The following is a 14,478-nucleotide window of genomic DNA, read 5'->3' on the forward strand; positions in this document are numbered from 1 at the left end:
AAAACGCATGCTTGTAATTTTCCAAAATGAGCAAAGGCGAGTCAGAATCGTATATTTCACAAAAATCATCTTTTATCATTTCCTCTCTGCAAAGCAAGCCAAACTTGCATTGATCTTTACATAGAGTTGTCGAGCCACAATAAAAACCATCCAAGTATTCGAAAACAAAAAGGAGAAAGATATTTAGCGAATTGCTAGTTGTCCCTGCTTTGGACAATCGACTATTTGTGCAACGGTAAACTCGTAATTTCCCTATCATTCTCGAGTGGTGTTAGGTAAATGTGCTTCATATCGGCTTCCTTGTCGACAAGCAAACAAGCCAAGTTCGTCGGGCAAATTGAAGAGTCCGCCTCAAGAATGAAACAAACAGTAATGGATGGAAACCGTACCCTTTTTCCCTCTCTAGGCCGCCCCAAAAGACTGTACTGCATGTTTGTTTGGGCTGAATTTGAGGTGGGCCACCTTCGGCCACTTTCGGCCGCTTTGTCCTTTTGAGTGTCAGGCCATCATTATCCATCCGTTGCGGCAGCATTGTTGTGCGGCACATAAATTTCAGTTTCCTTCGACAAGCCCTGCCCAGCCCTCAGCGCTGATTCAATAGGGGATCCATCCATCCTTCTATATCCATCTACCCATGGACTAGGATCTTCGTTGGTATTCTTTGGTATTGTTCGAGCCTACCGAGCACATTGCTGCTCGAGACAATAGGATAATAGCGCTTTGGTTGTTGTGCCTTTTGGGGCGTTGAGAACGCCACGCGTTGAATGAGAGAACCTAGCATAAGTGAGAGTTTGAAGTTCATCCATCTCCTTGCATGTTAGTCAGCATGGATAAGAAGTGCCCCTTGAATCCGAGCTTGATCGGTACAATTGTCCTTAAACCTAGGTGGTGGTGGTGGTGGTGGTGGTGGCCGAGTGAGCCTTGTCCATATCCCACGAACATCTATCTAACTCTTCGTTGTCATCTACTCGTTCGGTCGCTCTGTCGTTCATTCGCTCTGTACTCTTTCTTAAGTAATGCAGCCACCCGCTGCTTCTCGTCATCATTGGCTCCCCCAAATCGAGCTCAAAGTTCGTCCTTTCTCTCCATCCAAGATGTTCCATCCACAGGACTTTCTTTTCTCTCCCCGAAACCCCATGCTGACAAGCTCTACACGGCGAGAAATACTACACACGCTCACATAAATAAAATCATCGTGAGCATGAACGTGGGTGGGTGAGCGGGTAGCCTGAAAATCTATCTTGAGTCCCACGATTTGGAATGGACACAAGCAAGACTCCTGGCCGTCGCCTCACCACGCCACTACGCCACTACCCCGGATCGGATCCGGCGCAGTTGGGATCGTCGTCCGTAGTAGGCCTTTACTTGGACCCAGGGTCGGCTTCAAGGCCTACCCACGTAGCTGGCTATCTATCTATCGGGCAAGCTAGTTCACCAGCTACATACTTACCTTGCTTGTGCTCCTTCATGGAGCGCGATTGGTGTGCCTCCATGCGTGAGAGCGTTCTATCTGGTACGTGGAGTGCGAGGCACGAACTCGCTCGGTGCGTGCATCATCTTGGTGTTCCATTTGCTCTTGAGCTTAGAAGTAGTGGCTTGAGTCGTCGATGGAGTAATGGTGAGTACTCCCGTGAGGCGGGCGATGTTGGTGGTGTACTGCTCATAAATGGAACATGTTCTTCGTGTTCTCAATGTTCCTCTGAGCATTCTCGGTTTGAGGCAGGATGGAGACAACAACAACAACAACAACAATGGCAATTGCTGTGCGTGCGGTGTGGAGAATGTGGTCGTCGATGGACGGATGAGGCTTTCGGAGTCAGTTCTCAAGCACGACGAGATAGTTGGGCAAGGCCGTCGGTGTGTTCATTTACGTTCTCTCTGGGAAGCGGGAAGCCGCTGTGTTCCAGTCGTCGTCGTTGTCGTCGCTGTCGTCGTCAGTGTCGTTGCCTTCTTAGTCGGTTACTCAATGGGTAGGTCGACAATCTTCGTCTATGGTGGACGGGAGTCGTTGCTTTTTGCTTGTTCTAGCTTGTAAAGGCCGCCACCAGAAGGCCAGAGTGGGAAAGCCAATAGTAGTTGAGCGTGGGAGAAGGGCCAAAATCTCGATTTCAAAGTATTCTTGTTCAAGAAGAAGACTGCTGCTGTATTTAGCTCCTGGGATATCATCGTTCGTCCTACCACCACTGTGACTGTGCGTGTGAGGTGAGGGGAGTGAGAATCTCGGGTTCTTTCTTCATCCTAGTAATCACCATTGAGGTCCGTCAATGATTCTGGTGGTGGTGTTTCTCTCAAGCATTCCATTGTCATCTTCATTTCCAACACCCAACTCCCCATCAGCATCGTCAACGTTGGCATCGTCTTCGGTCCCGGGAGAAACCAAGACAACGAGGTCATGAGTTGTCACTGGCGTGGAGGCAACTTCAGACGGGGCTGAGCCCTGTGGGGGAGTCCTACCATGCCACTAGCAACTCATTTCATAGGACGTGTGACGTGTTCGGACAAAGAAACCATTGAATAATAATGCCTACAACTGTGCCCGTGAGCCCTTTGCAGCGTGTCACAACCCAACAACAGCAACAACAGCAACAACTCAAGCACTGTTGTAGTTGTTGCCATCCCCGCATTCCTCCGCCCTGCCATAACCACAGTCAGCTCCACTACCAGCCTCACCACCACCACCACCACCAAACCCAACAGCCAGATCAGCAGACATGGCCGGGCATCATGCCGCATCAGGCACGACCTTAGGCACCCTCGACTTCAATGGGGGTCGTTTCGACTTTGACGATGGCGGCACGTATTGTGGTGGCTGGGAGGACGGCAAGGCTCATGGTCATGGGGTGTGCACGGGCCCCAAGGGCCAGGGTGAATTTGCCGGCTCATGGCACTACGGGTTCGAGGTGTCGGGAGTGTACACATGGCCAAGGTACTAATAATCCAAACAGGGTTCGAACACATGAAACGGGAAAGAGCCACTCATTGATTACTCGTTCCCTTCTCTTTTGTCCCTTAGTGGGAGCACGTTTGAAGGCCATTGGCAAAACGGAAAACGACATGGTCTAGGTGTCGAAGCACGTGGTCGATGGCTTTACCGAGGCGAATGGACGCAAGGTTTCAAGGGTCGTTATGGGGTTCGCCAATCCACATTGTCCGGGGCCAAATACGAGGGCACTTGGGCCAACGGACTTCAAGATGGATACGGTTCAGAGACCTATGCCGACCAAGGTAGGATCACATCGCTTTTTTGTCTCCGCTTTTCCGTGTCTTTCAACAAAGTTGAAACCCAACAAAATGCTCGACAGGGCTTCTTTTTGAACATTTATACCACTTTTTGTTGGCCAAGCTCGGCCTTGTCATCTTTCGCTCTAATCTCTGTAAGAAATGAAAACCACCAACCCCAGGCAGGTACCCTCTGCGTTTCAGTTCAGTCCTGGTTGAACATATTTTCTGTTCTCTGTTCCACGTGGGAAACCATGTTAGTTCGAAGTTAAGTATCATGATTGAAACAGCAAGGACAAAAATCTGCATGAATAGGAGTTGGTGACCAAATAAATTCCTCTGTCCACGCAGAGGTTACCTGCCTGAACTGTCTGTTCATTCACAGTCAAGGCGATCATTGAGTTGAGAAGTCATAGCTCTCACACACTCACACACTGGCATTCTCTTATTCACTCACACACACGTACACTATTTATGTACTTGAATGGGTGAGTGTCAGCATGTGAGTGTTGAGTGTGGGCCATAGTAGCGAGCTTGAGCTTCGAGCTTTGAGTTCCGAGGATCGAGGATTGAGGCCATGTTCAAGGAGAGCCTTGACGGAGAATTCACCTCAGGTGGTGATGAAAGCGTTCACTTGATGGCTCCTTTTTTCCACCTTCGCCCCCCTCCCCCTGCTCCTCCCTCCTAACCCACAAAGAGGAAGAACAAAGTGGGGCCCTTTTCTTAGGGGAAAGGCTATTTAGCTATTTAATCTCCGCCGTCAAAGAAAACGAGTACTCTACACGCGCTGTGATGAATCGGATCAAAATGATAGGGGAAGCGCTGTTGAAAAACGATTTAAGGACCAAGAATAAAGACGAGTCGTAATAGCGATAGTAGGAAAGGAGACGAAATGTTCAACGCTCCTATCAGACGAGTTAGTCATACAAGGTGACAATGCGTTGACGACCTATAATTAAGGCTGAGGTTGTGGTCATGCACACTCCCTCCCTCCCTCCCCTCTCCACCTGCTCCCTCCGACAACATTTTTACTTTCTTCTCTCTTTCTTTCAATCCGTCTTTCGTTCCTTGCTTCCTTGCTTCCTTCCTGCCTTGTCCGTCTCCTTGGCAGTGGATGCGACGCGTCAGACGGCCAACGAACGAACAAACGAGCTAGTACTTACATACAACAATGGCATTACTTTCAGAGGAGACCTAGTGGTTCTCCAACTAATACCCACCTCTATCTATGTGTGTGTGTGTATGTATGTAGTGCTACTACTAAAACTGAGCTGGCCATGCAATCACAAGTCCGGGTGTTCCATCATTGTGGAGCGGTGTTCTCGCTCCTTCTCCTTTGCTTCTCTCTGTTTCTCTCCGTTTCTCTCGCTCTCTCTGTTTGGCTCTGTCTTTCCGTCTTTCCTATACTCTCCCTAATACACAATACGTTTGAACGTGTGTAATAGGCATGCACACGGATGAACCAAGTGTTCCCAGTTCCCTTCTCAACGGATCCCGTCCGTAGTTCAGGCACTGGACAGATGGAGGGAGCTGGGGATCGTGATTGAGCGAACGAGGTAAAGCAGCAGAGAAAAAGTGGATAGTTCACTTTGACCGTTCTACGACATTCAGGAAACTCGAACGAAGGAGGGGGTCGAAACGAGCCGAAATGAGCTGAAACGAGCCAATCGCCGGCCCAAGTTGAGCCGAAAACATTCATTCTGAAGGCCGTTTGTCTGAGCGGGTGTTTGTGTCTTGAAATGAAGCCCAGAGGCCACGAGGCTGGACGAGCACAGCTACGTAGGTCCACGAGAAGAGTGAGCACTTGTCAATGGACACTCTTACACCTGGCCTAGCCACGGAGGACTAAAGGAACCAGGAGGCAAAAACACGATTGTTCCGATTCTAATCGTGCCTCGCCTACACTCTTGGGGACCAATACATTCCAATGGATGCCTGCTTCTTCTTTCGCCACGCATGATCCATCTCATATGGGGAACCCAGAGCTCGGTGCCAAGGGGAAAGGATCCATTCATCACTCGGTCCCCAATAATAGTTTGTCAGTCCGCCTTTTCCTCCCCAATGGAGAAAAAGAATCATCTCGTCAAGAGAATAGTAATTAATCTCTGGGCTCTCCAAGGAGTGTTCCTGACTAGCTGGCTGGCCAGGTACCTACCTACTAGTACAAGCAAGCTGTCCCGATCCAGCCTCAATCCTATTCCCAGGCTATGCTTGAGCAATGAATGTACCTGGTGCTAGCAATGCTAACGGTCGGTAGTTGAGGCCGCCGAGGTTCCCCTCTCACACCAGTTGCTTGTTGGAAAGAAACAGAGAGGAACGGAGAACGAACAGGGAGAGGGGGAGAACAGAATTGAGATGTTCGGGCCAAAAGACAGCCAGCACCTGTGCGCCCAAGAAGTGCAAGTCTTCGTTTGTTCCAATGGTCAGCCGAATATACTGATGTGCCCTGGCCGTCCAATTCCGGCGGTCCGGTGCTTATCAAATTACTGCCTGAATACGAAACTGCGAGCGAAACTACATAGATGGCTGCACGATTACCGGGGGATATTTACGAGTGTTCGTTGCAGAAATGTTGCTTTTGCTCATTGAGTAGGCGAGGTCAAAGGATCATCATATAGTTATCCACAAGTATGGATTAGCTTACTTTTTACGCTCCTCAGAGGCCAGCTAGCAATCATGTTCAAAGATGATCGAAAGCACTTTCCTCGGGCATATTTATGGAGCAAGATAAGAACACAGTTTGTCATGAAGAAAATGGCTTTGCTCGAGTTATGCCTGGAATCCAGACTCGTCGGACTGGCTCGCTCGAATTGGCCAAATTGTTTCCAGTCGGAAAGCATTTGAGCGAAAAACATTCTCTCGCTAGCTAGCTTTCCCTGCTGCTCTTGCTTTAAATGTCCCAAGAGATTACTACTTCTTCTTGAATAGAGACCATTGCGAGTTCACCTTCGGTCGCCAAAGATATCTGCAGATATTTTCATCCGAACGTGCGATCACACCTATTAATCTAGCAGCCCCAATGAACATTTCGTTGTTATGGTCACTTACTTGCTAGCACGCCCACACAAAAGGACACTTGAAACATGCAGTTCATGCAGAATTCGAAATTTTCCATTTGAAAAAAAAAGAGTGGGAAACCCATTTCGTTGAGGGAACCAATGAATCCCTTTTTGCTTTTAAAGTAGTTCAAACCTATGGGAGACCTTCGTAGACTTTGCGATTGTCTTTGAGCTCTTGAAAAAAATCCAATTTAGTTACCGTGATCCTCTCATGATACCAATCTTGATTACCATGGAACCTTCACTTCCCAATTTTAAGGATATCAAATGTCTTGTTGAATACACTTTAAGTTCCAAGTCAAAGATGTTGGGTATGCAAATTGATTCAACGTGTCAAAAACTGTTGACCAAGTGATCCACGGTTCCAACAAACAATTTCAATATACCGTATATATTTTGTTGCGGACTTCCTTATCGCTACTGGGAATGGAATTCCCAGGACTTCAAGACGAAAAACAGTATTCATTTTATTTATAAAATATTTCATCGACCAACGAATTAGAGTTGGGATATCTGGCAAGCTCTTGAGGGGTATAATGTTGATCAGAAATTTCAATCTGTGTCATGGAATAAGAATGGTAATGTTATTTCTATGGGCTCAATGCTTCTATGTTACATTGAATTGCCTTGTTAGTTAACAATGACTTATCAATCTATTGTCAGGAAGTTCAAGTAAATATTTTTGCGCGCCTTGCTCACTATTACTAAAAATAAATAAGTAACGCAATACTAGTTTTGGCTCCAATATCAAGTCACCACTTTCCTTCTCCAATTTTGTAGTTTACGATCAATAGCTGGCATTATTTTGACATTTAAGTCTTGAGACGTCGGACTTCAAAACATTTCACTTAACGTTCAACCTCTGGAGGTTGTGTACTTGTTCGTGACAATGCTAAGTCAAATAGCCAACCCAATCTGGCCTTTAAAGCCCGAACAGCTGGCTCCCACATGTTCAAGGGGACTTTCCTGCAATTCGTAGACATGACAAGGGTATCCTTCAAAGGTTCCACATTTTTTCCGGGACCTGAAGTTGACCTTTAACATCAGAATGGACCTCATGAATAATATTACGGACTTAGAATCCGGCTTGATTGAGGCCACAATCTCTTGGTCCAGGAGAGTAATACTAAATTCCGTTTGCTCTCGTTGGGCATTTTGAATTGGATCAACAAATGTTGTTACTTTGTTCGCTTTAATGTCACATGATGTATCACGAATTTCATTAAAGAAAGTACAATATCAATTTGAGAATGTTCTTCCAGGAACATATCAGGGCCAATGGCTCCGAGGCATGCGCCATGGTTATGGCGTGAGAACCAGTGCCCCGTATGGCGTGGCATCTCACACGCCGGCTGGTCTCGAGGACATGCGAGGTTCGGAAACATCGTTGAATAAGCCCGCGGGAGAAAACTCCCTGCAAGGACCCAAACGAAGCAACGATAGTGAGGTCCGCGGAGGGTTCGTCCTTCGGACCCGCAGTGATGAGGTGCCTCATAGGCGAAGATCCCTGGTGGAACGGAGCGGAATGAAGACCTTTGTCCAGGTAGGACCTTTTAGTACTGCTAAGGCCAGATCGTAGACATGTGTTTGGTTCATGGGCGAACTTTGTGTTTCAAGGGCCTGAAGCTCAAGAAACAGAGGAGCACCGGCGACTTGGACCGAAAAGGTGTCTCAGGGATTCGATCGGCTGGCAGCACCACCTCGTGGATGAGCTCGGAGTCGGGCTACACTGGCGCCCCTTCGGTCATGTCGGACGGATCAAATCAGAGTTTCATTCTTGAGGTGAGGGCTCCGTTCCGTGTCTGCCATCGCTGAAGCATTTCCGTATTAGAATGAGTTTGCCATCTCTCTCATTGCAGGATGAGCATCTGGATGCAAGTGTCACCGAGACGTACATGGGTGAATGGAAGAATGACAAGCGAGCCGGATTTGGAATCAGTGAGCGTTCCGATGGCCTCAAATATGAGGGTGAATGGTACAACAACCGAAAATACGGCTACGGAGTGACTACCTTCCGGGATGGAAAAAAGGAGGAAGGGAAATATAAGAACAACATCTTGATCACGTCCAATCAGAGGCGCCACCTATTCCTCATTCGCTCGGCCAAGTTCCGCGAGCGTATTGACTCAGCCTTGAATGCAGCTCAAAGAGCAGCCAAAATTGCCTTGCAGAAAGCAGATATCGCTATTTCCAGGTACGAATGAATTGCCGCAGATCAACTTCAATTTGTGAAGCAAGTTAGACTGCGATTGGTTGGATAATGCATATCGATAACCTCTTTCGGGGATTTGCTTATAGGACGGCGACCGCCCGGGGCAAAGCCGAACAAGCCGATATCGCCGCCACCCACGCCAGGGAAGACGCCGAACACGCCGTTGTATGTGCCAAACAATATCAAGAAGAAATTGATAAAGTCAATGTGGATCCGAATCAAAAGCCTTTCTCAGGTAAAGCTCTGAAATTTACTTGGTTTTGTGACGAATTCTATTTGAAGTTTCTCAATCAATCGATTTTGCTCTTCCAGAGCCCTCAACCCAAGATATTTCAAATGTCCAGGCTCGAATAGGAAACAATACTTTCAGCAAGCCCTCCACAATTAGCTTCAACGAGAAGAACCCCTCAGTTTTTAGTAACAAAAGTCAACCTAATTCACCCGTGTCCCACCTTAGCAATCCTGCCCTACCCTTGTTCAACAAGCCCCATGTGACTGTCCAACTCCCCGAAGATGACCCCTATGCGACAGAGGGCTCATTTTCGGCCCACAATCCTCCCAACCGCTCCTCCACCATTTCGAAGCCTTCCCTTGGGGGCCTTAGCAAGGCGTCCACGAGCTCCTTCGGAAATCCTTCCAAAAGCACCCCAGATGAACGTCAAGCTTTGGGCGGCTCCAGAAAACCTCCGTCCGCTCTTGACCAAGGCGAGAATCGCAGTTTTTCCACTCAAGAATCCTTCGAGAGAGCAAATCCAGCCAAAAGCACCGCCCCTCTCGGGCACAAGCCCAGCATGGGATTTAATCCATCTACTCCTTCCAACAACCTGTCCAATGCTGACAAGACCAATAACGTTAGGAACTCCAAAACCATTGGGGGAGGTAGTAGTAGTGGAGAAGGAGGAGGAGGAGGAGGCAGTGGTAGCGGCGGCAACCAAGACCATCCGACCGCTCTTGGAGGCCTTGCTAACTCTCTCAAATTCCCTTCTTCTTCGTCTGCCTTCCAAGGCACAACCAATTGTGATATTTCGTCCCGGATGGATGGCCTCCAATCCAACAACAATAATAATAATAATATTAACAATAGTAACAACCCCGGCGGCAACACCAGCTTTCCAGCTGCCCAACAGAGGAACTCGCAAAAGAGAATCGATAGTATTGAGCCGAAGTTTGTTCACAAGGAGTCCAACAGCAGTACCGGAGGAGGAGGAGCAGGAGGAGCAGGAGCAGGAGGAGGAACCACCAGTGGAAATCGTATGATGCAGATGATGATGCAGCAACAGCAGCAACAACAACAACCGCGGAACTTCCACTCCTCCGGTGGGGGAGGAAGGGCAAGGGGAGGAGGCGGAGCAGGAGGCGAATATAACTTCCAGAAAATCATGGATGATCACTTCGAACACTACCGGAAACCCCCGTCTCGACCGCCAAGTCGGGAGGCCTCCGTGGACCGCCTTCCTCAAGTCCTCTCAGAGGCCCGCCACACCTCCAGAGCCCCTAGCAGAGCCAATAGCCGTGCCAATAGTCGAGCCAACAGCCGACCCTCATCCAGGTTGAGTGGTCACCAAGGAGGAGGCGGTCTCACGGCCAGTGGCAGTGGGACCCTCGAGAGCCAACCCCTCAATGGAGACCTACACCGCCATCAGCCAGGTTCGCGGGATTCTTCCGTCCAAATGAGATATCGCGGACCTTCCCAAGAGATCCATAATACAGGCGCCATTCCAAAGAGGACCGAGTCCCTTTACATGAAAATATCCGACGAAGATTCTGGAAAGAACAAAGTAAGCAAAGAACGAAAACAAAAGACACGATCACCACATAGTTCATTCAATAGTCATTGCAATACCTTTGAGCCTTCATTATATTGCTAATCCGTTGTAACCATCCCCTCTTACACTAGGACTCTTCGGTGCAACTCCAAAGAAAGAAGAGCCTTCCTGACGTTCAAGATATCGTCCAAGTGACCGCTTCTCAAGGTTCCAAAGAGATGACCCGTGAGGAGATCAGCGCCCTCTCATCTTCGAGACGGGAAGCTGTTCGCCGGGACATGGTGGAGTCTGCCAAATACCAAAACAACCCTTTGATGTACATTATAGGCCCCAGAGTACAGGTAAGAGATGAGGCCTTGAACGCTCATTTACGCTTAACGTTTGGATCATTTTTGCTGGATTCTTACCATTCAACCTCTCTCCTTCCAGGAATGGTTTCAACGTCAACAAATTATGTTGTTGGTTTTGTTTGTTAATTTGTCATTAGCTTTTATGTTTTTTAAACTCCTGACCTGATTGAATAAAGGCTCTATTTTGTACGTTGAAAGTCGTAGTTGCACACGTTCAGAGATTGATCGGACATCTTGGAGGGGGGGCTCTTCCAAGAGACAATATGAAAGGCCGTGAAGTTCCAAGTTTTCTATATAGGATATATCCCTTTCTCCAATTCACTCTAATCCACAAGACTTATTGTTAAAATCCAAACTGACCAAGCAAAGATCAGCTAAAATAAATGATTCAGTTTAAAGCATTGCTTCAAGCATTGCATGCCTCCTCTTTTCCACTTTGAATTTCCTCAAAATCGTTATTAGCGTTTGATAGCTACTTTCTACTATCCTTTAAGAGACAAAGCAGGGTTTCATACTGGGATTGTTATTATTATCATTGATTAATGTTCTCATTATTCATGGTAGAAAATATCATAGCCGCAGCTATGTTTTGATACAATCGTCGGCCAAAAATTTAAAACATCACAGATATCGAAGACCAAATTTGTTCGTAGAAACATGGTTATTTCAAATGCAAGGAATGGTTGTGCTCATAATCAGTACGAGGCAATCAACTTTTGTTGTAATACAGGAGTAATAGACAATGAAAAGGGCGTCTGGCAGGCTTTAATTACGGTAGTACATGGGCTTGTTCAACGACCAATCTACTCCAAAGTGTTTCCGTATTTTGTGGAATGTAAGCTTACTTCAAATCTTGACAAATCAAACTATTCAATGGGGGATAAACTATGGGTTCCATCTACTTTCCATGTTTTGGCTGATAATTGTATAGGATTACATCACAGATGGCGTGGTTAGAAGGAAGGAAGGAAGGAAGGGAGGGAGCCGGAAGGGGGATGCTCAGGGGAATGTGAAAGGTGGCTAGCATCTCTCCATTATTCAACTTCATTGCTTCGTTGTGCGCCAGGAAATCGTTCATATTCCAGGCCTCTCAAATGGGGGGGAGGGAGGGACCGACGGAAAAAGGCCCTCAAGTATTATTGGGAGTGGATAAATGCGATAGGGCATGTCACAAGAGTGTGCAGCAGCCGTGTTTTTTCGAGGGGGCACCTACCACCTCACCTGGATCGTCGGACGAGTATTTGGAAACACCTTCTTGTCCACCCTGAACGGAGCGTTGGCGAGCGTTCTTTTGGCTGTTCCGATGATGAGCTGAGTCCTTGGCTGATCGTTGTGGCGATCTGGGCGGGTTCTGATTGCTGCTGGTATGTTTGGAAGCTGGCTTCTCCGGGAGGACGGGGCGACCAGAGGGACCTGAAGAGAGTGATTGATTAATCGCTGTGGCTGACGGGGGGCCCGAGGCTGAGGGTGCCGAGGTCGGGGAGGTGATGCGGGTCTGAGATCGGGCCTTTTTCAATTCCGCCAAAGTCTGGTGGGCGGGTTGAGATTGGCCGGAAGAGGACGGCGTCCCCAAGTTATAGCTAGAGATCGAGGGGGAGTGGGAATCTGAGGGCGGCATCATTTTCGACGGACTATTGCTCATCATCAGGCCCGAGACATGGATCGTATTTGTGGTGTCGGACAAAGCCATGCCTCGTTGGGAATAGGACGGAACTTTGGACGATGAGCTTTGACTATTGCGATTCCCTCGAGACGGGGAAGGTGGCATGGGCGAGGACGAGGACCCTGAAAGGATAAATCATTGAACACACACACACCCAAAGAAGAAACGCGAGAGAAACACAACACGCCACAAGAAAGCGACAGCCATCCATTCATCACTCCACCAATTATATATAGGAATTCCCAGGTTCACACAATCAGGAAAACTTACCATCTCGGGTGGGTCGGGGAGGTCGGGTAGGGATTTCTTCAGTGGGCGAGTACCCGGATCGAATGGTTAGTTCTACGTCCTTGACATCAAGCGGTGCATTGGATTCTTTGGCCTGGAAATATTCGAACCATGATTAGGTCAGGCAGAGACATGTCTGGCAATGTTGGGTTCTTACCTTGGAGCCGTCTTTCTTGGGGATGACATCTAAAGTTTTCATGAGGAAGAACTTCTCATCTTGCACGTCTCGTTTGGTAGTGTTCATTTTTTCTCGCAACGACGTTCGACGGATCGATTGGGTGCGGGTGGAAGCTGATCGCGTGCGCCGAACCTTGGGTTGCTCTTGTCTTACTCTCTGTTCCTTCAGCTGAACGAGTCGGTCCTTGATATCGGGATCTTCACAAATATCAAACGGGGTCTCGCCACTCTTGGATTTGGCCATGATATTGGCCCCGTTTTGAGCCAATAGCTCCACCACTTCCAAGTGACCCCAGCAAGCTGCAGCGTGGATGGGCTGCCATTGGTCTAAATCCACTACTTCTGTTGATACATGATGGTCCAAAAGATATTCGACCACTTGTAAGTACCCATTGGCCGCAGCCACGTGCAACGGTGTGGCCCCGAGGGCATCCCGAGCCTCGAGCCAATCTTCACCGGCCATTTCGAGATCCCGAAGCATCCGCCGCTCAATCTCGCCCCGGGTCTCGTCGATGAGTTCTTGCGTGACGCCCCGTTTGGCCATTTCGTTTTCAATGTAACTCAGAGTGGTTTCATCTTCACACAGATCGTAGGGCATGTTGCCATCCGCGTTCACGGCCAGTAGGTCGGCCCCATGGTCGATCAGGAACTTGACGAGGTGGAGATGGCCGCAAGTGGCGGCCGCGTGTAAAGGGGTCCATTTCTCCGTGTCCGTGGCATTGGGATTGCCGCCATAATCTAAGAGCACCTTCATCATCTCCTCACTGTCATCAATGCAGCACTGGAATGGGAAAAAGAAACGGGATGGGGTCAACGACCCGGGGCAACACTGGGAAACCGACGGGGTGACTCAATCCTACCTGGTGCAAGGCGGTCAAGCCATCTTCGTTGGTGCTATCCGGACTCACACCCATCTCCAAGAGGCGTCTGACTGCAAATGGATCAATGGATCAACGGATCAAATGACAATGATTCTAACAGTGCTGGGTCCCATGGGACTGATTTTTCATTCATCTGCTCTTACCTTCTTCCACGTCGTTGCGGGAAGCCGCCTCCAGGAGCATGACACTGGGTACAAAGATGACCCCCTTGCCCAATTCATGATGGGGCAAGGTGTGTTCCAGCAAATCCGGACGCTCGGAATGCAGGTTTTCGCCCAAAGGCTGCCCGCCGCCTCGTTCCCGTTGATGCCATCGCTTGAGTTGGGCGGCCCGCCGCTTCTTGGCCAATCGGAGCCGCTCCTGCGTGGAGAGCGAGGCCTCGGGCGTGAGGGGCGTGGGGGGAGGGGAAGGCGGGGGAGCGAAAATCAGTGGGCCGGAGCCCGAGGTGGAGGCCATAGCGGGATGGGCCTCCAGCAGAGCATGGGCAGCTTAGCCGGATCAACCCCTTTGGGCGGGCGGGCACCAGGAATTAGCACATTGATCCCGATATTCAAATCGAGGACGACCACCACTACGAGCACGTTCACGATGAGGCGGCTGATGTGGGAGAGGGATGGAGGGATGGAGGGATGGATGATACGCGATTCTTCACGTAGAAAGAGAGAGTCGCTGAGGGTGAGTGCGTGTGTGTGTGTGTGTGTGTGTGTATGTGAGAGTCTGTAAGGCACTCAATGGACTAGTCACTCGTTCATGTAGAAGTGGAGGTGGAGGTGGAGGTGGTGATGATGATGATCAAGAGGATTCAGCGGATTCAGCGGATCCAGCGCAGGAAGGAGAACGAGGGGGAGGAGACGAATGGGGGG

The 14,478-nt window shown here is 48.9% G+C and overlaps 2 protein-coding genes across 3 annotated transcripts; one reads left to right on the top strand and one right to left on the bottom strand.

Annotated features, from left to right (window-relative positions):
• The first annotated feature begins 1,769 nt into the window (after positions 1-1,769).
• On the top strand, positions 1,770-10,803 carry LOC131884499 (junctophilin-1-like). Its single transcript, XM_059232305.1, has 9 exons — positions 1,770-2,926; positions 3,014-3,225; positions 7,541-7,821; positions 7,896-8,060; positions 8,138-8,472; positions 8,577-8,725; positions 8,803-10,268; positions 10,388-10,597; positions 10,686-10,803. The coding sequence occupies exons 1-9, from the start codon at positions 2,712-2,714 to the stop codon at positions 10,770-10,772; spliced, it is 3,120 nt and encodes a 1,039-aa protein (XP_059088288.1). The 5' UTR covers positions 1,770-2,711; the 3' UTR covers positions 10,773-10,803.
• A 310-nt stretch (positions 10,804-11,113) lies between these two features.
• LOC131884500 (protein phosphatase 1 regulatory subunit 16A-like) lies at positions 11,114-14,436 on the bottom strand. 2 transcript variants are annotated; one of them, XM_059232307.1, is made up of 5 exons: positions 13,759-14,436; positions 13,595-13,665; positions 12,715-13,515; positions 12,540-12,651; positions 11,114-12,019 (listed from the first exon to the last, which is right to left on the bottom strand). In XM_059232307.1, exons 1-5 carry the CDS (start codon positions 14,069-14,071, stop codon positions 11,775-11,777), a joined length of 1,542 nt encoding a protein of 513 aa, XP_059088290.1. In that variant the 5' UTR covers positions 14,072-14,436; the 3' UTR covers positions 11,114-11,774. The 2 variants fall into 2 exon arrangements, with proteins under 2 accessions (XP_059088290.1, XP_059088289.1); XM_059232306.1 differs by having other exon boundaries at positions 11,114-12,391; positions 13,759-14,433.
• Positions 14,437-14,478: the final 42 nt, after the last annotated feature.

The sequence above is a fragment of the Tigriopus californicus genome, chromosome 8, assembly GCF_007210705.1.
Source record: "Tigriopus californicus strain San Diego chromosome 8, Tcal_SD_v2.1, whole genome shotgun sequence".
Taxonomy (NCBI): Eukaryota; Metazoa; Arthropoda; class Copepoda; order Harpacticoida; family Harpacticidae; genus Tigriopus; species Tigriopus californicus.